Genomic DNA, 23,342 nt, shown 5'->3' with positions numbered 1-23,342 from the left:
TAATTCAGTTTTAGAAGTAAATTGGAATTTTATTGTTGAGAAGATACTGGGGAAAAAAAATATCCCAGTGCTGAAAAACCTGAAAAAACTATCTGTCCCAAGTCTATCTTTGAGGTCAGTGTCCTTTTAACTTTGCCTTTCTCACTATTGTTTGGGGTTTGGGATTATTGTTATTCTGCTTTGGTTGCATGGCTGAAATACCTGTGCTGCATTACAAATGGTGAGAGAAAAAGTGGTAGGGAAGACATAATATCTGTTACTGAAATTATCATCGGAAAACTTATGCTTTAAGTCATAAAATGCTTTCTTTGGGGTGAAATAGAAGTATTAAACAGAGTTGGATACTGTTGCTGTGCAGGTAGTGTTTCATGATGGAATTTGTGCACAGTGGACACAGCTTCTGCTGTAATTTAGTAAGGCTGAACTCTCCATTTTATGTTTTTGGTAGAAATTTATTGTGACTTAACTGGGGCATAGATGGAACAAAATCTGAATTAGAATTTTAATTCCCACTACTGCAATACTGCACCCTTTTCATTCAGAAAGGGTTTCTTGTTAAGAAGTCCCGTAATAGCTCTTCATTTTCTTGAGGTTCCAAATTGAACTTTACACTAGGAAGCTGGTTATTTGTGTTGGGTCCAAAAGCTATAATTCCCCATGGCAGCGACAGCTTACTCTTCTTACATTCAAGGAGGTTGGGTACGTAACAGCCACATACTGCATTGGATTAATACTACACCTAGAACACAACCAAAGAGCTTCATGCACTATCCAGTATCATGAGTGATCTTGGTTGATGGACAGATATATATGCTTGTGTTACATATTAATTACAAAACCGCTTATCCTACCTTTTTTACGTGTCGTGTGTGTGTGTTAAACTTTGTGTAAGATTATCTGTACTTACTGTGCAAGACTTGACAATAGACCATACAATCATACTTGCTAATGTGTGAGTCATGATAAATATGCTTCCTGATATTCACTTCACTTTCCTCTATGCATTTTTGAAGGAACTATTAATTTTTAGACATCCTGTGCTAGATAGTTCTTAAATGAAATACAAACTAGGACTTTGGGTTTTTTTATGCATGTGTTCTGTCATGCTAAGTGTAACATTTCTTTCTTTTAGATTGGTACAAGGGCTATCTAGTAAGACTTAAAGGATCAGAGGTAAGGTCATGTTCTTCATTCCTGTGAGTCTATTTTTAAGGAATCAACCCATGAAGCTGGGTTTTTTTCATATCCCTTACCAGTTAGTTCTATTCTGACATCTGAAGTCAGCAATCTCCATTCTCTTTCCTTTCAAGATGAATAAAATGATCAGCATTTGTCCTGGACAATGTTGGTGATGACTGGGAGAAGCAGATCAATGAAAAAAAAAGTACTGTGTCTTCAGGTGATGAAGACATCATTTGAAATAACTTTTTGAGTTAATTTGCTGCTACATGTGTCTGTTTCTGCACTTTTTTATAAGCAGTCTTTAGGCTACATTCAATATAAACAGCTCCATGAGACTTAATTTCTTAACTATCTCTCTAATGTACAAAAAGATCATGTTAATAAAAAATAGGTCAATATTCTTATACCTAAAGATGGAAAGCTACAAATGAATACTTTTCATCCTGGGTATGACAACTTCTGAGTTAAGTAGCAAGAAAATTACTTTTTATATTAAAATGCACTTTTCTAGAAGAAAGGTGTTTTTTGAAACCTGCTCTGAGTATCAGATTTTTTTAGGGAGCAGCAATGCAAAGGCATTTGAAATTACAAACTAATGCCTGTATTACAGTGAAAATGTTTTGTGAAAGTTGCTTCTCTGTAGCCTGGAAAAAGGATGTGCAAAACCTTTATAGCCACTTAAAAAGGGATATCTGGGGAGCAGAGGGACAGTTTTTGGCAGAGAATATGCCATCAGAAAAAAATCAGAACAGTCTTAAGTTGTCTATTTTTACTTTATTAGAATTTTGTATTCAGTGGCTTGTAGGTATTCACAATAACTTGCATTAACTTAGATTAATTAATTTGTGTGCATTCTCAAACTGTATGTGATAGCAAAATATTTTGGTTTCATTGTGTAAGTATTAGATGCTTGATTTACTGTTTCATTTTGTTGCTCAATGAGTGGACATCCCAAAAGACAGATAAATGAGTAATTGTTTGTGATAATTATGCATAATTGTTTTCTCCAGACTTCTACCTGGTGTCTCTGTGAGCTCCAATACGACTGCATGGTACACCTTATTTGCTTGCTTCCATTTGTAGCTCATCACATATGAGATGGAAGCCAGGCTAGTGATAAGTTGGTTCACCATAAGTTCTTGATACAGCGTAATATTTCAGTGGAAGCTACTCAAAACAGTTGATCAGCTGGTTGGCCTGCAATACTTGAGGGTGGATATAAGAGAATGGCTAACCGTCCTTCCAGCCTGTCCAATACTCCCAACTGTGTTTTAAATACTACCTTGACATTTCTTTAAACTCAAAATGTTATTGCTGGTTATTCTAATGAAAATTTTATTTTAATTGATTAAAATTTAGTCCAAAACTAAAAAAGGAAAATAGTTACCAGAAGTAACCACTTTATTTTAACTAATTCTTAAAATTGTTAAAGGCTTCAAGGTCAACATGTATGAAGTGTTTTAAGAAGTATTAGTAATTTCACATACTGAGATTTCACTACATTTCCTATTAATGGGACCTTCTTCTTATACTTGGCTTCTTCACAGACTCTTTTGAACTTAAATCTTAATGAAAAACTGTGAGAGTATAAGACATGACTGTATTTTGATTAAGGTCTAGTGCTAAAAGAAGAAACTATATAAAGCTATAAAAGCTGAAATCTAATTCAGAGAAAGGCTTTGTAAAGTACCACATATGGTTGTCGGTTATTAAATAGGGAAGAATCCAAGAAGAACCTAGTTTAATTACCAAGACTAGATTTGCAAGTTAATGTGGGTATTGTCATGGATAGGTTGTGGTCAAACATTCCTTTAGCATGACTTAAAACATTTCAGTTCCTGTAGAGCAAGGACATATCACGTTAGAACATTTTGTCAGGTGACTATTTTTTTCTACACAGGTCAATTAAAATAAATGTTGAGAATGTCATGAAATCCGCTGCCTCCTTTGCTACATCTTCCGGGGCATCTTCCTGCATGGCCCTAGGTAGTTCAGAATAAGACCATAATCTCAATTGCAGTGGTGCCCCATATACCTAGGGAAGGCTGAGAGTTTATGGCTTTACTAAGCATCTCCCTTCCTTGTGTGTTGCAAATGAAAGGCCGTTCTTTTTTTCTCAAACCAATTTTAATCTTATGCACAGTGTTCTTGACTATCATACCTCAAAGTAAACTTTCAGTTTACTATCCTGCATGTCAGTGGCCATTTTTCTAATTCATCCTGAGTCATTTTCCCTATCAGTATTTCTTTTAGTAGAGGCAATGATCCTATATCAGTGTCCCTGATAATACCTCGTTTGGTAATCAAGCTGATCTCTAAATTAGACTACATTGGTTTTCCTAGAATATGAAAGGTATGGGCTGATGCACAGAGAAAATGTTTCTTTACTGTATTCAAACTGTATGTGCTGTTTTCTGGGGGAGTAGATGAGGGGAGGGGAGTAGAAGATGGTGTTTCTTATGAATAAATGTAATTCTATGCGTTCTATGTTTGCAGGAAAGGATACAACAATACTTCTAATATTTTTCAAACAGAAATGCATCTATCTAGACAGAAAACTAGATAGCAGTTAATTTGGAGATTACAGTTTATGTTCATATTCATGGTTGTTACCTACAAGTTTTTGGAGAGTAAGTGTGGAATTCTTTTTTCCTCCTTCAGCAGGGAATATTTCCTAAATCTTTCATCCACATCAAGGAAGTTACTGTTGAAAAGAAAAGGTATTGAATTTAACTGTTTTGTTACATTAAGGATCTTGTCTGCTAAAAAAATAAGTTTTAAGGCATTTATATGCCTTAAACCAGGGGTCCTCAAACTACGGCCCGCAGGCCAGATACGGCCCCCCAGGGTCCTCAATCTGCCCCCCCCGGTATTTACAGAACGCGCACACACACACACACACCCCAAGGGGGTTGGGGGGGAAACCAAGCAGTTGTAGATGAATTCCTGCCACTTCATCTGCGCGCCGGCCCCCTGGTTAAAAAGTTTGAGGCCCCCTGCCTTAAACACAGTAACTATAATTTAAACCCATGAAAAGCAGTTAGCTTTTCTCATTTCACTGTGTTAAATTTTCTGCTTCTTTCCTAGACATATGGAAAATACAATACCCGCCGAAATTCCTTTAGTTCAAGAAGTTACCACTACTCTTTGGGAATGGGGAAGCATCTGGAAACAGCTCTATGTGGTATGACATTTTTGCATGCCATGTATGGCCTGTTAATTAGTCCTACTTATGCATATTGAGTTCTTGTTTAAATGAGTCTCTATTCTTAGATGCAGGGCAGGATATGGGGGGATTTAAGAAATTACTTTTTCATTACTGCTTAGATGGCTACTATTTCCTTCAATGGCTTTAAATTAAAAGGCTGAATTACTGCTGAGTGGTGTAATATCATGTCTTTAGTTTCAACCTTGAGTATCTTGTACACGATAATTTTTTCATAATTGTTCTTTGCAGAGCTGACAAGTTTCAAGATAGGAGTATCAAACATAACTAAGATGCATTTGAAAAAGATTCACCATGTTCTTGGGATGCTAGAAAAAAAGTTGTTCAGGGGTTACTGGGACTGTGTAGCTATTAACAATTGGCAATTTCAGGAAGTCAGACTTTTTAGTTTCAATATCTTCATTTTACATTTCTTCAAGAAAAACATTTTCTTTTCTTCAACTTGGAGAAAACCATTTTTTTCCTGTGAGCACTTTTACCAGTACATAGAAGTGCAATGAATTTGGAGGTATTAGTCAAAATGGCCGTTGTATCAGCATCTGTGTTCCTTGTAAGCAAGCAACCTATAGTTATGGTGGCCTTTCGCAAATGCTTGTAGTGCCCACAGCGTAGTACAGAACTGTAGCTGTGATTAATGATTTTTTAAAAATATCTTTTTATTTTAATTGGACCAGAAATATTTTTTTAGACCTCAACTATCCTTTATACATAACAATACCTGTCCTTGGACTACAAGACTCTGAGAGACAAAATTTGAAATAAAAGGATAGAAAGCTAATTTTTACATTTGCATAATAGTAGATATTTTGCATGTTGTAATCCTACATTAATCCCCACTGATTCTAGTAACATGTTTAACCTAAGTCTGATGGCCAAAGTCATAAAGTGTTGACTAGAAAAACCACCAAATGATGGTGAATTCTCTAGTACCTGAGTAGCCTTTCCTAATGGATAACCTGTTTCCACAGGTTGCACTCTGACTGCTCCAGGATCCCAGCCATTGCATTTTGCTTTTCACTTGGAGCAAAAAAATTCGTAAATATGGTGTAGTTTTCCCTCAACAATATCTTTTATGAAACACATCACTTGTTAGCCTTTCTCATATTAAAGTCAACAATTAAAACTTTTTCTGTTTCAGTGAATGACACTGAACTACTTTAGTGACTTCTATGTATTATTTACCTATCTCTTAAATGTGTTAATACCATAATCAATTTTTTTTCCCAGAATGCTTTTAACAGTATCTCATACAGAAGTAAATTGCTTCTGTAATGTTTTCTCTTGATAAGACTTAATTAAAGAACTTTAAACCAGCACAATTTAATAAAACAAATATTGTCATTCCCTATCCCCATACTCACTGCTTAAATTTCTTGTAATTTCTTTACGGTTGCATGGGAGAGCCTGTCCTTACAATTTGTGGCATGAGTGGAGGAAGAAAGTCAGACTCAAGAATTTGCTTAATTCTTGCTCCTGCAATCATTTAACATTAAATCTTTTTTTTTTTTTTTTCTTTTATATTTTAGGCAAATAAGAGTGAGCAGTTCCAGCAGGTGCAGTCTATGATGTATGACTTAATGGAGTGGCGGTCACAGCTTCTGTCTGGGACTTTGCCAAAAGATGAGCTCAAAGAACTCAAACAGAAAGTCACTTCCAAAATTGACTATGGTAACAAGTAAGTGGCCTACGTTGCTTAAGGGAAACACGATTTCTTGTAAAGCACCCAGCTAGAACAGAGATGATGATAAAAGTTTCCTTTTTTGCAGTTTTGTAACTCTTTAATGTGAGATGTAGACATATTAAATCTTCCTTTTCAAACTTCTCCCTGCTATTCCTGTGATAACAGTAGATACCATGTTGAAGTTTCTCATAGCAAATTGCTTTTTCAAAATATAGATATACTTGTTACTTATAGGTATATGAGCTTGTCATTGTAAAGATTTCAGGTCAGATAGCTGGCTTTTATCTACATATAGCATCAGCATGCTCGGGACCCAAAACTTGTCCATCCTTCACTAACATAGCCTACCTTTACTAGTATTATGCTACTATTTCACAAGTGGTGCTGAGAGACCTTAGTGTGGAGGACGAATTGCAAATGTCTGAAGCGTACAGAGCCTTTTCTAAAGGCGTCACACCACCCCTCTACCTTTGTGTTGTGTCCTGTGTCCGCCTCCCCAACCCTGCTGTTTTACTAGGGAATTTTCTGGCAGAACTCTGGTTCTGGTAATAGAAGTGAAACAAGCAAGGGTAGAATAGTTATCTGGCAAAACACCTTGTCTGCTTCTTGCTAATGAAAAGTCACTGCAACACAACACGTTTGGCAAAAATGAGGTTATGTGGGATTGAGTGGTGTTCCACCATCTGATAAAGGGGAAGAGAGAGTTTGGTAAACAAGCCTTCATAGTATTGGTTTTATAGGCATTGGAATCTACTTATAAACTGTATTTAGCTATTGCAAGTGACTGTGGTTACTGTGGCCTGAACACCTATATACGGCTGAAAGGCTTCAGTTACCTGTGGCTAGACACAAACAATGACTGTGAGTGTTAGGAAACTCAACATGTTCATTGTGATTTGGATCCACAGATAAACTGTATTCTTACAGAACACACCATGCTATATGGAGCTGCATGGTCACTGCAAGACAGATACTATTTTGAAATATTCCAGTCAAAGAAGCCTAGCTCTGATTAAGACAACACTAATATTTCTTTGCACTCAGGCTTTTCTTTTCACGTTCTTCTCTTCTTTCCAAATCATGAGACAGCAAGCTTCTTCCTTTAGAGGAGTAGGGGTGGAGGGGATGTTTAAAAGGACAACAGAGCATAGTAGTTGAAGAACGGGACAGGGAGGGTAAGAGCAGCATAAAAGCAGAAGGTGACAGAAAAAACCCTAGGCATCTTGGTTACAAAGGTCATATGTTAAAAGCAAAAGAGATGAAGACTTCTTGAAGTCATTGAACATGGTGAATCTATTTTATGTGATAAGCATTGAAATGTTTTGGTGACATTACTATAAATTCCTAAAACAGGTAAATACTGTACAACAGCTTGAAAAGAACATGGTGGGGTTTAGTTAAATTTTTCTTCAATTAAATATTGTTGCCTGTATTTAAACTTACTTTATTGCTTTAAAACTTGAAGCATCTCCTTGTACGTTATATTTCTAAGCTTTATTTTACAGAAGGAATTAACCCTGCCATCATGCCCTTTGTATTTTCACAGAATACTTGAGCTAGATCTCATAGTTAGAGACGAAGATGGAAATATCTTAGATCCAGATAAAACCAGTGTCATCAGCCTATTTCATGCACACGAAGAAGCCACTAATAAAATCACTGAGCGAATTAAGGAGGAAATGGTAGGAATGACTGGCCAAACTTAATGCTTCCTTTGCTAAAATGAAAATGAAAAAACAATACAAGGGTTGAAGATGTAACCTTCTACTGGAGAAGTTGGTGGAAATTTTTGCTTCTGACTTAATTAAAAGTAAAGTCACTTTAATATGTTATAAATATGGCTAAGCCTCAAGTTGAGTGAGTTGCATTTGTGCACTGGATTCAGGCTGCGGGCTAGGCTGAAAGCCTGTGTCTAAAGCCGATTCTAAATCCATTCTTGGATTCCTAAATAGAAATACATCTCTTCGTTCCATCTGTGGGCTACTCAGTAGGCCGATTCATGTAGCGAATAGTTACATACTTTAAGTTCAGGCTGCAAGCTATGACTAACCAAGGCTCTTTTTTAGAGGATCTTGTGACAACACTGCTTGCTGTATGTTGCTGCTTGTTAGTTAGTCTGATGGAGTTGAAGAATTTAAGCTCACTAAAGAGAAGCTCCATGAACTCTGCATAATTTTGTGAACACGAGTATTAGTATGCCTAAGCAAAGCTGATGAGTGCATAAATTTCATCTTTTACAATGCAGAGCAGGTGACTACACTTTCTTGACCTTTTTGGGTTTGTAAGTTACTTGGGTTTTTCACCCATGAGAAAGTAAACTGTAATAAAGCAAGTAAATCACTTGACAAAAGTTGGGCTGTTGTGACACTTCAATAATGTGAGTGAGGGCCAGAAACTTATCTGCTAGTCATGTTTGTGGTATTAAATAATGCCTTTCAGAGGAGTATACAGGGCAATGCTATTTCCTGGAAACAAGTATCTTTATCCAGATTTTCTGTGATTTTTCAAGATTAACTGTTGCACATGATAAAAATTGAAACTGCTTGTAGTATTCCACCATTTTAGCTCAAGGATCTGGCTAATGATTTTTCTTCTTCTGAGTAGTCAAAGGATCAACCAGATTATGCATCGTACTCCCGAATGTCTTCATCCCCCACCCACAGTCTATACGTCTTTGTGCGGAATTTTGTTTGCCGAATTGGAGAGGATGCAGAACTCTTTATGTCACTATATGATCCACAGAAATCAACAATTATAAGGTAAACTTTTTTTTTTAAGCTGCAAATAGCAGCAAAAGGAGCTAGCCAAAGTGAAGTAAAATAGTTGCTAACATGCTAGTAATGCAGATAATATATAAGTAAAAGGAAGAAAACCAAAAGGAAAGGGAAGTGTGTACAGATCTAGCTGTTGGTGGCTACTAAAGAATTCTAGGGTAAAGGATCCCAAATATGTTTATAGGTAATTCCTGGACTGAACATTTCAGGATTTTAAAGAAGCCTGAGACCACTTCAAAGTTAGGAGATTATCCTTGATAGGGTATGTTGTCTGGAGTAAAGTGCTGAAGCAGGGGAAGGGGACAAATTAGGAGTAATTTATAAATGCAAAGGTAGATTAAGATTCTGTTGAGTATTCCTATCAAACAGACTATGATGATGGTAATATTTCCTCCAAAAAAGGTGCCATTATGTCTTAGGTGCAAGTTATTTTTCAAAACTTACCGATGGTATTTTGTATAACATTGTTCTTGTCTTTTTAGTGTGGTATTTAAACTATCACTACAGACCATTGTCTGTTATGCAACCTTTGTTATGTACTGTGGTTTTTAATGTATTGTGAAAGGGAAGAACTTTTTAAATCACATGACAATAAGGTATTTGTCTTCAAAACAGTGAGAACTACTTGGTGAGATGGGGGAGTAAAGGATTTCCAAAGGAAATTGACATGCTCAACAATCTTAAAGTAGTATTCACAGTAAGTGTTTTCCAGTTAAACTTACTTCATATTTACAAATCGGATTGTCTCTTCTCTGTGGTCAGAATCAGGACTCCTGAAGACTGAGCAAGACAAAGGAGAAAGCAGAAGTAATCTTAGAAAAAGAGTAAGATGACCAGTCATCGAGTGCCTTAAGGCAGTGACAATGCTTCAGTGTCCTTTTTTCAAATCAATTTGCTGCCCCATAAATATACTGATGACTTGATTTACTTTTTTTTTTTTTAAATCTCCTGTACCTCTTGATTGCTACTGCTTTCTCAGTTTTATCTTACCATATATTTTCTTCAAACTTTAAACTGCCAGGTTTGTAATCCTTTATGTTGTCTCAGTTTCTTTTGTTTTGCTGTGGTTTTTGGCATTTTCTCCCCCCTGCCCGCCCTCCCCCCCCCCCCCCCCCCCCCCCCCTTAATACCACCTTGATTACCAAGGCTCAACTAGTTACTGGAGGTCTTGTTTAAATTTCACAACTTGGTTCTTACCCAAGTAATATTTCTATTCTTTTTTGTTTGTATCTTAGGATCTTGGAAATAAAGACCTTAGCAGAGACAAAATTTACTTAGTTTGTCAAATAGTCAGAGTTGGAAGGATGGATCTCAAAGACAGTAACTCAAAGAAATACACGCAAGGACTAAGGCGGCCTTTTGGAGTGGCAGGTAACTGATGTCTCCTGTGCTATATCTGAAGCAGGATCCAAGTGATACTGGCCAACCCTGGAACAAAGAATCTCTACCAAGACATGTCAGAATACCAAACAGCTATATCAACTATTTTCCATATTTGATTTTTTTTTTTAAAGTCCATAAAGACTGCACCTACCTTAACATTTTAGTTTAGATCAGAAATGTGGTTTAGAATTTAATTTCCAAGTAATTCCTACTTACTGCTACACAGTGCAAACCAAAGCACAATACTAGAGTATATTAATAGAATTCCTTGCAGATGGAATAAAACCATGTCCCGAGAGCACCACCAATGCACTCAAACCTGTATTTACAGGATTACACTAAAACTAGTCTGAAGTAATTCTCTCTTCACATGTCGTGTTCGTAGTGTGGACTTTGCACTGATGTTCTGCCCCACAAATCTAGCCTTGTTGGGCTACACTGCTTGCTAGTGAAAAATTTATAGTTATATTGAGGCACAAGAACATTAGCGTCCATCATTCATAGGTAAGAGGAGTTAGTTTGCAATGCTATTATATGTTTTGATGATTTTTCTTTTACTCTTCTAGTTATGGATATTACAGATATCATAAAAGGAAAAGCTGAAAGTGATGAAGAAAAGCAGCACTTCATTCCCTTTCACCCGTAAGATAGTCATATATATGGGTTTTTTATATGCACAAAAATATTTCTATGTGCCTTTGGCTGTACCAATCTGTTGTATGTTTTAAGAAAAAAAACAGTTTTTCCTTTCAATAATTTTATGTTTTAATAGTAATAAGTATTTAAGTATCACTTTAAAAGCATTTAAGACTTGCCAGGAATTACATAGCAAGTTAATGTACGTTTCTATGAATGTGCTCCTTCAGATAGCTGGTACCAAATCCTAATCAGTAAAACCCAAGTTAAATGGTTATACACTCTCAGAAATAAGCTTTAGAAGTATGGATAACTAGTAACTTGTGTACTTGATTCTGTTTTGAATTTGAGAAAAATCTGATAAAAAATTTGGTTTCACTTAAAAATTAGTTGATTTGTCACACATAAACTATTTTCAAAAGAAATGCCAGTTCAGCTGCCTAAAAATGTGACACTTTCAGATCAAATGCAGAAATACCAATATTCACTGGAAACATATTTATGCATTCTACATAGTGCTGCTGCTATATACTATGAAGAATAAACATAATTCCGAAAGACCCAAGTATGACACACTGGTTTATTATTTCATTCATTTACAATTGGATCCAACATACTTGTTGTGTGAGAATTTGTTTCTAGTTTCAAAAGTATTCAAAGAAAAAATAAATTCATTCATTTGTCAGGCTGTTTATCAGGGAAAGCAGAGTGGACTGGCATGTTGTTGAGTGCATTCACATTGTGCCTTCCTACAAAAAAAACTTTCATATTGTCACTGTCACAAAATGAGGTTCCTAAAGATGTTGATTGAACGTTTTTCACTTCAGTGTACACATAAGCTTAACGTGAGTGATCTGTAACTCTGGGTGAAAGACAATGAAATTACATAACATATAATAAGGTCAAGTAGTGCAAAAAGGACTCTGAGGCTGTTGGTTATCTGTGTTCTGAGTGGTGTTTGATATATTTAGCACTTAATTCCTAGTAGACATTGTTTCTCCTGCAGGGTAGTGGCAGAGAATGACTTTTTGCACAGTCTCCTAAGCAAAGTCACTGCATCAAAAGGAGACAGTGGTGGACAAGGTAAAAATATATTTATTTATTTATTTAAAGTAATGGGGGGGGGGGGGGGTGTTTGCAACATAATTTTATATTGTTTACGTTTTAGAGAAAGGCTTTCATGTTAGAGACAGAGCACCACCATGGAGGTGGATCAACTTTGTAACTGAAAGTGGAAAATCATGAGTCTGTTGCAGATTCTTAGAGGCTATTTAAATTAGCAGCTACAGTTTTAGATTATAGAGCTTTTACCTAAAGGAAGTGGTGGAAGTGAATTCTTATTACTATTATTTTGGTGGCTAGAAGATGCAATCATCTGAAGACAATTTTTTATTTTAATTTTTTTTTTACCATCAATATAATCTATTTTTTTTCTTTTAAAAGGTCTCTGGGTAACTGTGAAAATGCTTGTTGGAGATGTCATTCAAACTAGAAAGGACTACCCACATCTTGTAGACAGAACCACAGTTGTTGCTAGAAAGCTAGGATTTCCTGAAATAATCATGCCAGGTAGGAGGTACTTTGTTCTGTAATAGGAATGGATCTGTTTTCATTCTCTAGGTTAATGAGCATGAGCAGCAGCCTTACTTACTTCTGTAATGGGTAACTCAGAGGCTCTTTAGAATTCACTCTTCATGGTAAGTTTTGTTCCAGTATTAGAGGCTTACATAAAATAGTGAAATCCTTGGAAAGTATTTTCTAGTACCTAAACAGAAAAAATAAAAGCAACAGAGTGAGGGATAATCCCAGCTCTTTATACATAGCTTTCTTGTCTTGTAAGTAGATTATGGTGGATGCCTACTTGAATTTTAAATTAACCTTATTTTTATTGTAACTCATCACTGTCCTTTAATAATAAAACATCTGCGTTAACAATTGCTTGACGTTTTTATTGATGATATTTACCAATTAAAGTTACTCACTGTCTGGAGTGCTCCTTCTTTAAAAAAAAAAAAACAAAAACAAACAAAAAAAAAAACCACAAAAAACATTCCTCCCCTTCCGCATTTAAAATCTTGATACTTTTAAAAGTAATTTTGTTTGCTGGACAAAACTAAAATATGAAGCTGCCTCTAGAGAGCTGTGTATTTAGGGAAAATTCAGTAATGGCCTCATTGTCACCTCACCAGCAGGTGTCAGTGCAGGACGAGAATTGTTTCCAGTCACTTTGAGGACATTTGGTTCGTGTCACATCACATTGTAGTATCTCAGCTAAGAATAACAGAGCTGAAAATTTAAATTAAGATGGAAAAACCCCACATTTTTATCTGTTTCACTGCAGAAAATGAGATACTCTTGTGAAGTTCAGTTGACCCTATGCTCTCACAACATTTTCATTAATTTTTAACCTTTCAATTTCTCTTTCAGGAGATATAAGAAATGACATTTATATTACATTACTGTATGGAGATTTTGATAAATACAATAAAACTACTCAGAGAAATGTGGAAGTGATAATGTGTGTCTGTGATGAAGAAGGAAAAGTGATGCCAGTAAGTTTTCTTTTTCCTGCATGATGGACATAGAAATACTAGTTGCATTTTCGAAGTAAGCTTTAAGCTTCTTACAGATATTTATAAAATATCATTGCACAAAAACTTGCAGTTTCCTCACTTGTGTCATCTTCTGACATCTTGTGGGTGATAATTTTTATGATGTTTGAAGTGACGTATCTATAAGTCCTACAAATATCTTGTATAAAACTGTAACGAGAAAAAACATTGAATGACCTATTTTAGCTGTGCCAAGGAACAAATGCTGCTTCTGACAATTACTGCATTTTTACTCTTGGGTTTTTCTTGTGGAAATCCCCAGAAGAATGCAATTTGCACATTAAAATGTGAGAAGTACCATTTCTGTTACATAACAAACCCATGAATTGTGCCAGGAAGACACTGTCACTGTCCCTTGAATGAAGTACAGGGCAAAAAAGAAAAAAATAGTGACAACAAAGGAGTGGGGGGACAGTACATATGCAACATAAATATTTACAGTGTCTTTTTGCTTGTCTGTTTCCATTGTGAGCAATTTTTGTCTTTTCCTTAGGGAAATTTTTTGGGATTTTTGGCCGTTTCTTTTCTAAGCATTACCCTGTTTGTAAAATCAGTACTGTGATCATCAGGGTGAAATCATAAAGATACTTCTTGAGATAAAATAAAGATGGAGTAACTCATTGTAGTTCATGACTTGCTGAAATATGTTTATGATCTACAATTAAATGCTTAACCTAAAATGTAAATTTAAAGCTTGATTGAAGAAAATTCTAAAACCATGTAATACTTAGAGTCCACACAACAAATTGTAACCCTGGCTACAAAACACTACCTAATACCTATGGCAATACCTAACCACATGATTTGCATGTATAGAAGTTAACTGTGTTGTGAAATCAGCTTCAGCAGCCTCTGTCTATTCACAGATATTACGCTTAAAATACATATACCAGAGTATTCCTTAAGAAATTAACCTCTTGCAATGCATTAAACCTTGCATTCCAATATGATGTATGTTCAGTTCTGCAGACACAGTTTCTCCAAATACTAGGAGAAAGCAGGTTTGTCACTTTGTCTATGACCTCAAATATATGTTCCATTCATGCTTGCTTTCTGTGGGTAATAAGCCTATTTAAACAACAATTGTAAGGAGTTAATTGAAATGCTGTTAAGTGCAAGTAGTAACAAAAGTAACTGGATTTTCCCTGTAGCCCCCAAAAAATTAATGAATACCAATAAAGTTTCAAACCCATTGAATTTATATTAAATGTTTCTAATTATCCATGGGCTGAAACACGTATATGTTCACTAAACAGGAAAGTGGTTGGCTCAGTTTAGGTGTCAAACTAGTTTCATTTGAAGAGCTAGCACTAGATTTACTGTAGCAAGTACAAGGCCTTTTGTTGCAAGTTAGAGTCACAGAATACGTTCAAACAAGTTGCTGCATAAACCTTGAAAAAACTCCATTCAGGCAGGTGAGACATACATTTCCGCAGTTAAATCATCCTGAACAGACCTTACAAATCATCCTCAGGTATCAGCATCATACCCATGGTGTCACAAGGCATTCTGATGGTTGAAGCAGATTTCCAAGATTCACTGGATTTTCAGCAGGAAAATTGCACATTTGCAGTAGCTAGTGTAACCTTATATAGGGTTAGTTTCATCTGTTTCTTCAGTAGATAATTTAGTGTTCACTTTTCTCATGCACTTAAGTTTCATGTCTGACGCCTGGTGAGGTGTCAGTGATCTTGCCCCTTCGATTATCAGCATTAGCACTTATTCTACATGTACAATTTTCCACCACAGTGAGCTTAGGGAAGACAGATCTAGGCCAAGTCTCCTCACAAGCTTGCTAAACAAATGGAATTCCGTGGTTAGAACAAGTTATTTAAGTTGGTTCTTTACTAGTTCTGATAGCCATTAGAGAATGGGACATTCTAGATGCAGACAAAATGCAGGAGGGCATAACGTCAGTGCCTCTACAACATTCAGTTTGGAACATTTAGTCACTACAATGTTTAGTCATCTCTGGTATGCAGCCAAACACTTGTGACATTCTGCTGGAATAGAGTATTTTAAAGTAAATGGAGAAGTAAATAGAATAAGGTAGATTTATTTTTGCTTTGTGTTTCTTCTACTAATTGAGATGGCGCCTTGGTTACCAAAGTTCATCAATTTGAGGAGAGAAATCAAGTCTAAACTGAAAGAGGGTAGATTGAGAATAGATGTAAGGAAGAAATAATTGTGAGGACGGTGAGGTGCTGGCCCAGGCTGCCCAGAGCAGCTGTGGGTGCCCCATCCCATGGATGCTCAAGGCCAGGCTGGACGGGGCTGGGAGCAACCTGCCCTGGTGGAGGGTGTCTCTGCCCGTGGCAGGGGAGGTGGAACTTAGATGGTCTTTAAGGTCCCTTCCAACCCAAACCATTCTATGATTTTTATAGATGTTCATCACTCAGCTCTTCTTACAACCCACTGTGTAACTCCTGTAAAATACAGTTTGTGGGTAGGTCCAGTATAATTATGGGGGAATTTTATTTTCATTGCTTTCAGAAGCATGGAAAATGCTGTATCTTAATATTATTGCTTCCTCTCTGTTGGTGCTTTAATTATTTATTTTGAATGATGCCATATACAAATTCAAACCTGTTTGTTAGAGACAGGCCTTCATGCTCCATGTTATATGCTGGCTTTCGACCTGAAGCTTTTGTGTGGTGCCTCCAAGGGCTCCAAGCTGGAGCTGCGCCACCCAGCCCAAGCCGTGGAGCTTGTGAGCTGGGGAAAGGTTCGCCTTAGCGCCAAGGCCTGGGTGCCTTACAGGTGGGAGCTGTGCCTTCTGCACTGCTCCTGGCTGCCATGGCGGGTTTCTGAGGGCAAAGAGAGCGGAGCAGTGTGTGTAGCTGGAAGTGAGGGCGGGGCTGCACTGAGGTAAAGCTGCTGCCTGCAGCCAGGCCAGCATTCCCGGAGGAGACTCTCCTTCGATGGCTTGCTTCTTTCTTTGGTTTTGATGAAGTCATAAAAATTTACAGAGGTCAATGAACCACTAAGCACTGTTTCTTTCCTTCTTTTTTGTAAGAATGCTGTTTGCTTGGGAGCCGGGGACAAGCCTGTGAGTGAATATAGATCAGTCCTTTACTATCAGGTCAAACAGCCACGTTGGATGGAAACATTAAAGGTATGGCATAGATACTTTTTACTTGCTTTTTTTTCTCTTAGTTTCTTGGTACCTTACACAGAAAAGTTGCACAGCATCAGCTTTTTCAAAAAAATACTTTGGTCCTGAATACAGCTAGAAGGATAGAGCCTTACTCATACATCAGTAATTACAGAGATACGATCACTGAGGCTTATAATTTAGCCTAGAAAATTATATTAAGATTTTGTTTAGCCAAACAAATGAGGTTATCTGAGATAACCTTATGCCCTAACATGGCTCATAAAAAAATTAAGTATTGCATTTATTCTATTCTGGTGAAATGGTGGAGACGAGGAACTTCAACTGCGTCATTTTAAAAAAAGAGCTCTTGCCCCCCCCAAAAAAACCTCCATCCAAAAAAACACCCCAAACTAAACCAAAACCCTACCCCCCATACTGCGATGTTAGAGAGAAAAAAAGTCTTGGATTTCTTTAGGATATGCCAATATTTAATCTAGCTCTAATGGTTTTGATTGGAAAAGCTCCCCAGAGTAGTTTATACAAAGCATATCTCATGCTTGTTAGCAAGCAGGGTGGTTTTTATTTAAGATGACTACTGAAGGCGGTGTTGCTGTGTATGACAAGCCTGTGTTGCCGAGACTGAGCAGGACAGGAATGGAATGGGAATTCGAAACGGAAGCTTATTTGTTGTTTTGAAAACATTGACACATTCTGTTTATTCTTTACTGTACTAGTTTCTTTTTTGAATTATTCTGTAATTCAGACTTTTATACAGAATCATTAACAATAGATCAATTTGAAAAGTGTAGTTTATGTGAAGGAGTGTTATGCGGTAAGGTTTGTAAAGGGAAGTTGTGAATGAACACAAAAGAGTACAGATCTTTGAAGTTTCAGAAATATAAATTTGATCATGTAAAAATGTGGATTTTTTCTTATGCAGTTGGTCTTTTTTGTTGCCTATTTGTTATAAGTAGGCATGCTACTTTAAGAAGAAAGCACTCATGGGTTCCTGGGATTCTACTCAAGGCTTTACAAGTAATTTAATCACAAAATTTTAGACTTCTCATACCTTTTCCACCTGTTTGCATACACATAAGTCAATAACCAATTTAGTAATGTGGAAGCTTTGTAGTCCAGAGGTGTTGCATAATTCTATATGGTTTAAAAGGGTAAGACTGCAGTATGTTTATTTTCTAGTGTACAAACACCTGTGTGCTTTAACTTACTGGGATCAGTGCTTTGTTTTTTTGGTGGTGCTAGATTTTGAGCAAATTCTAACAAACAGTTGCTTACCAGCCACCATGTCTGCTACTGGGTTCAGGCTCAATAGTTTTAAGTGGTCTGTGAAAGGCATTACAGAGCCAGCAGAAATGGTGCTTATTTATTCTAAAATAGGAGTTCATTACATGTGAAACCACCTTCCACCTCTGTCTTCCATAACTCTACTGATTATTTTCTGATTTTACAAAAGGTAGCTGTCCCTATTGAAGACATGCAAAGGATACATCTGCGCTTCATGTTCAGACACAGGTCATCTCAAGAGTGTAAGTAGGGAACTTGTGCCAATTGTGAATTTTAATTCATTGATAGACAGTCTCATCTGAACGTATTATGCTTTGCAGCTAAAGATAAAGGAGAAAAGAATTTTGCAATGGCCTACATAAGACTGCTGAAGGAGGATGGAACAACTCTTCAAGATGGTATCCATGATTTGTTAATCCTAAAGGTATTGGATCATTTTTTTTCCTTTATTCTCCCATGAGGCCCCTTTTTTTCACACTGTTGTCTTTGACTGCATTGTTTATTATCTTAGTGATAGATTAATCTTACTATTCTACCAAAGGTAAATAGTATATTTATCATCTGAATGAAAAAAATATGTAACCTGTTCCAGTCAATGAACATTGCCCTAAACTTTTGCTAGAGACACATTATGTAAGCACAATAAAAAATGATTATTTTTCCCATTATTTTTACTGCAGTTTGTGTTTGGGGTTTGTTTCTCTCTCTCTCTTTCTCTCACCCACGACACCACCACCACACACACACCCCCGCCCCTCTTTGGAGAATAGTGTCTAGCAGGAACTAAGAACCAGAAATAATTTCTAATATAGAAGAAATTTTATTTTAGGTATCTCTTAGTTCACTTTTCAGTAAATTAGTTTGCTGTAACATTAATGGCTAACGAGATGCATAGAACTAAATGAAGTTGTTTAGGTAGTCCAACAAAGATTAATGGCAGCATATAGTTATTTATCTTCTCTTCATTGATATGAATATTGACGAACATTTAGACTGGAAGGAAAATAAAGATCGCGTTGTATGACACTTTGGTTAATGATGGTTATGAAATACCATCTAATTCATTCCTACATCAATCTGGTAATTTTTCCTTAAGTGACAGCATAGATGAGAAATGCTAAATGGAGTTGACCTAGTTTATATTTGGAAGAAATAGATTTTCAGACATATGTTTGCCTACTCTAATATTAAAAGCAGTAATTGTAAGCTGTACATGTTTTAAACAGTCATACATCTGGCCTCTAAAAATAATTAATTTGAAAACTGCAAAGTTTATATAGTGTACTTTATTTTCACTGCCTTCAGGCATTGATTTTTTTTTTTGAGAGAGATTTTTGATCAAAATGTCAAGTGTTTTCCCAGGTGTCTGTCTAACTTGTCTCAAAAGGAGGAAGACAAGTTTCTGTTCTGGTTCCAGAAATTCTGAAAAGTACTTGTTAAGCAACTTAATACAGTCGTAAAAGTTAGTAATGCTGTTTTGTGGTGTAAGGGTTTTGCCTTTTGTTTGTCTATGTCTCTTTACAGTAAATTTTTAACCTTACTTCTTGTTTGAGAGAAAGTAGAGACTGTGCACCTATGGTCACTGAATCAGATACAAACCCTGCCAGTTAGAAAATCATTCTACATTATGGATTTTGTAATTCCTTGTTTATGCACAATTGTAGACTCATTGTAGGTCATTAATTGAGTCAGATCTGTTGTGGTGTTGTAGCTTTAAGTGACAGAGCTTATAAAATGATTGGGGAAATTTTCTTGAGTAGTTTTGTTAAAGAAAATTCATATTCGCTAAACAGCAAACGGTATGATTTTTATTGTCTTTGTCTACAAACTGCTTTCTTGTTTAGGGAATGAATCAAAAATTGAGGCACAAAAATAGTATCTGTGAGGGTTGTGACATGAAGCTTGATGAAATAGAGGAGGGAGAAATACCTGTTTGCTCTCTGTTTCTGTACTGGTCATTCTACTGAAAAGCATAAATTCTGTGATATCTGTGTCACTTAGTTACTGCAGCATATTGTCTAATTTAAAATATAATCTTACCATGCCCTGAACTTTTATGTTAGAGGTCCAGGTCCAGAGGTATTAAGTTATAATGGGTATATCACAACACTGCTGCTATTCTTTCCCTGTTTGGTCCCATTTTCTATTCTTAAATTGTGTGCAGACATCGTGACAATGTTGTTTATATCCTGTGTATAGACTTAAAGGTGATGCTCATTAGTCTATTGTGTTCTGTGTGTATTGACATTTTAATGAGAAATCCACTTTTGTTACTCTGCCAGTGATGTCACAACTCGTATTTCCTTACTGCACCTGAAAACACATACCTTTATAATTTCATTGCAGTACTTTCCCTGCATGTTCATTGCAGCCTTTTTTGCTGATTGACTCTTGGTTTAGTTGTACAAGCCACGCTGGGAGTATCCTTTATGCTTTGGTGTATGCGCTAACGTCTGTAGAAATGTAGGGGTTTGCTTACTTTTGGAGAAAGGGCAAAGTAAGTCTAATTTTAAATCCTGCTGTGTGAAATACGTAATAAATAGTTGTTGTTTTTCAGGGGGACAGTAAAAAAATGGAGGATGCTAGTGCTTATTTGACATTACCTTCTACACGTCAACACACAGAAAATAAAGGAGCAACCATTGTCAGGAACTCAAGTATTGTAGGCGGGCTTTCAGTAAGCTCACGAGATGCATTTTATATTTCAACTCTTGTTTGTTCTACAAAGTTAACTCAGAATGGTATGTATCTTCTAAACAGGTAGAAGTTTGTGCAAATGTCTGTTTTCTAAAACAATAAATCACATTTTAAGTTTTAATTTCTGTCCATTTATTTTCTTTTAGTGGGATTACTAGGTCTCTTGAAATGGCGTATGAAGCCAGAGCTGCTTCAGGAGAACCTGGAAAAACTAAAGATTGTGGATGGAGAAGAAGTTGTGAAGGTATATCTTTATATATTTATTCTGATAATAGTCATTCTTCATGTCTCTTCATACCACGGCAGAGAAAATGCTATATAGTTTCACTAAGAAAAAGAAATGGGAGTGTCAGTTACAGTAAACATAGGAACTTAAGGAAACCTGTCAATTATATTTTCTTTAATGAGAGTCATTTGGTCTAATGCTTTTATTAAGGATAGTTTGCAAAAGTCATGAGCAAAGGCCCTCATTGGAGGGAGCAAGGAAGCAGACATCTGGATAGGGTTCTACATAGTCTCAGCCATCTTCTGCTTGTTGCTCCCAAACATCTCTGTTATTGGCTGCTTTTAGGCTGTGCAGGTTTGCAGGATTACTAGTCAAACCTGCCTGTAATAAATTTATATTTTTTTTTCTGCTTTCTGTTGTTTTATTTGGCTGGAAATTTTGTGCATGAATGGAGAATTTGATACAGAGAATAGTATTTGGAGTCATTGCTGCTTTGGTCAGGTGCTTAAGTCACAGATAAACTTTAATTTTGAGCATGCACAGAAAATTTTGTTTAAAAACTTGATGGGGTATGAAGGCAGTAATTGTAATATTTTCCACAATCACTGTTCAGCTGTTTGCTTTTGCCCATCTGAAAATTTACAATTCCTACTGCTTTCTTTAGAGTTCTTAATATTATATTACACGTTGATAGGTTGTTTTTTTTTAAAGTGTAGTATGTACACAGTGAAGTGCTTTCTTAATGTAATGAGTATAATATGGATTAAAAACCTGTTAATATTTTTGAAAATGGCAGACACTATTACATTTGTGTCACACATCAAATATAAGCATTAGACGCCTGTCTGGAGAGAGGGAGGAAAGAGAACATAATAATTTTATTTATCTTATTCATTTTTAACCAAAGAAAGATTTGGGTCTGAAGTCAGTGGGGTACTTTGATTTAAAGTGGGCTTTGAATCAGACCACAGAAGTGTGATATATGTTTTGAATGATCATATATATGTGAAAATAGCAACTACTAATCTGTATCACTAAGGAACTAGGAATGCAGTTTTAGTTATGTCATTTATACAATATTTTTAGCTTTTCCATAAGCTTTGAGCTAAATATATATTAAGTATTGCTCATGTCTGAAGATGTAGATTCCTAAAATTAAAGAAACTAAAGAAAAGAGAAATGTTTTTTGAGTTTTAAGTGATGTTTCAGTGAAGGCCTTACATTTCTAACTTCAGAGATACCAAGTCTACTATCTGAAAATTGACTTGAGAGGTTTTCAAGTTGAATTGGTTGCCAATTTGTTGTTTCATGTTCTATAGTTTCTCCAAGATACGCTGGATGCCCTGTTTAACATCATGATGGAACATTCCCACAGTAATGAGTATGACATCCTTGTCTTTGATGCACTGGTAAGAATCAGCACAGAAGGATTTTATTTGTCAAAGTGAAGAACACTATAATTTTCAATGAGCTATCAAGTCGTTTAGTTCAGGGAATTAGTCTTAAAATCTCTACATAACAGATGGAATATTACTATTTGACTGAAAAGCAAATTTCATTAAATACTCCTAAAGAGTGAATTATAAAGAAATATTTCAGCTGACTAATATTTAAATTCAAAATGCAACTTTATGAAAAATGCTAATCATGTCCATTTCTTTTCAGATATATATCATAGGACTTATTGCAGACCGTAAGTTTCAACATTTTAACACTGTTTTGGAAGCATATATCCAACAGCATTTTAGTGCAACATTAGCATACAAGTACGTTTGTTCTATCTTTTCTCTTTTTTTTTTTCTAAACTTCTACCATTGCATTAAAGGAAGTAAATCCTGCTTGTGAATTTTCTGATGTAATCAATGATTACTGTTGCTTTGCTGCTGCTGTTTGCTTAAGTAGAAACAAACCTGCCTGTGAGACACACACATGATTATAAGTAGAGTTAATTGACAAAAAGTAATTGATTTGGGGTTAAACGATTCTTTGGAATTCATTTTCTCACCTGGATTTTGCTGTGTCTGAGCATTTCACCTGTATTTTGTCAAATTTATCAAAATATACTTTGCTGTAAAGCCTCTCCCTTTATATTCTTGGCCTTAACCTGAACTGCATTGAGAACTTGAGGATGTCCTTCACCCATTTATATAGGTTTCCACATATTCTTTTTACAGCAAATAAACTCATGGGGGAAAAAAAAAAGGAACTTTCAAGTCTTCATATGCAGTTCACAGTCTGATTTTGCACCAGGAGGGAATCAGTGAAGTGAACTGGAATTTTGATATTTGTTTACATGGTCTGCTGTGAACTGGAGTCTTAGTATTTGCTACATGGTCATGCCACCGGTCAGGTGGACAGACTTTTGGTGGTGGTGTTTTTTAAATTATTTTTGGAGCTTCCAGATAATGTCCAGATGGGAAGACATGGATTCATAGAAGAGAATAAAAAATGTGGAGACATGTTTTACAGTAAATTTAATACTGGATTCCTACTTTATTTAAAACGGGTTTTGGCGTATGATTGTAG

At 36.0% G+C, this 23,342-nt stretch overlaps 1 protein-coding gene across 3 annotated transcripts in view; it reads left to right on the top strand.

Moving 5' to 3' along the window:
• DOCK2 (dedicator of cytokinesis 2) overlaps nucleotides 1-23,342 on the top strand; it is a 197,750-nt gene that overhangs the window by 12,337 nt on the left and 162,071 nt on the right. For 2 of the 3 annotated variants that reach the window (XM_055717969.1, XM_055717970.1), the window contains exons 3-21: nucleotides 1,133-1,173; nucleotides 3,847-3,902; nucleotides 4,270-4,366; nucleotides 5,935-6,083; nucleotides 7,636-7,771; nucleotides 8,694-8,848; nucleotides 9,479-9,560; nucleotides 10,099-10,234; nucleotides 10,813-10,888; nucleotides 11,871-11,965; nucleotides 12,326-12,451; nucleotides 13,310-13,434; nucleotides 16,511-16,609; nucleotides 18,063-18,135; nucleotides 18,214-18,317; nucleotides 20,451-20,634; nucleotides 20,737-20,834; nucleotides 22,136-22,225; nucleotides 22,482-22,582. In XM_055717969.1, coding sequence (XP_055573944.1) covers nucleotides 1,133-1,173; nucleotides 3,847-3,902; nucleotides 4,270-4,366; nucleotides 5,935-6,083; nucleotides 7,636-7,771; nucleotides 8,694-8,848; nucleotides 9,479-9,560; nucleotides 10,099-10,234; nucleotides 10,813-10,888; nucleotides 11,871-11,965; nucleotides 12,326-12,451; nucleotides 13,310-13,434; nucleotides 16,511-16,609; nucleotides 18,063-18,135; nucleotides 18,214-18,317; nucleotides 20,451-20,634; nucleotides 20,737-20,834; nucleotides 22,136-22,225; nucleotides 22,482-22,582 — 2,023 coding nt within the window. The remainder of the gene's footprint in view (nucleotides 1-1,132; nucleotides 1,174-3,846; nucleotides 3,903-4,269; nucleotides 4,367-5,934; nucleotides 6,084-7,635; nucleotides 7,772-8,693; nucleotides 8,849-9,478; nucleotides 9,561-10,098; nucleotides 10,235-10,812; nucleotides 10,889-11,870; nucleotides 11,966-12,325; nucleotides 12,452-13,309; nucleotides 13,435-16,510; nucleotides 16,610-18,062; nucleotides 18,136-18,213; nucleotides 18,318-20,450; nucleotides 20,635-20,736; nucleotides 20,835-22,135; nucleotides 22,226-22,481; nucleotides 22,583-23,342) is intronic. The other variant, XM_005442667.4, reaches the window with a different exon arrangement.

This window comes from Falco cherrug, chromosome 8 (assembly GCF_023634085.1).
Source record: "Falco cherrug isolate bFalChe1 chromosome 8, bFalChe1.pri, whole genome shotgun sequence".
Taxonomy (NCBI): domain Eukaryota; kingdom Metazoa; phylum Chordata; class Aves; order Falconiformes; family Falconidae; genus Falco; species Falco cherrug.
Note: the sequence above shows the minus strand (reverse complement) of the source record. Positions and strands in the feature narration are given on the sequence as shown.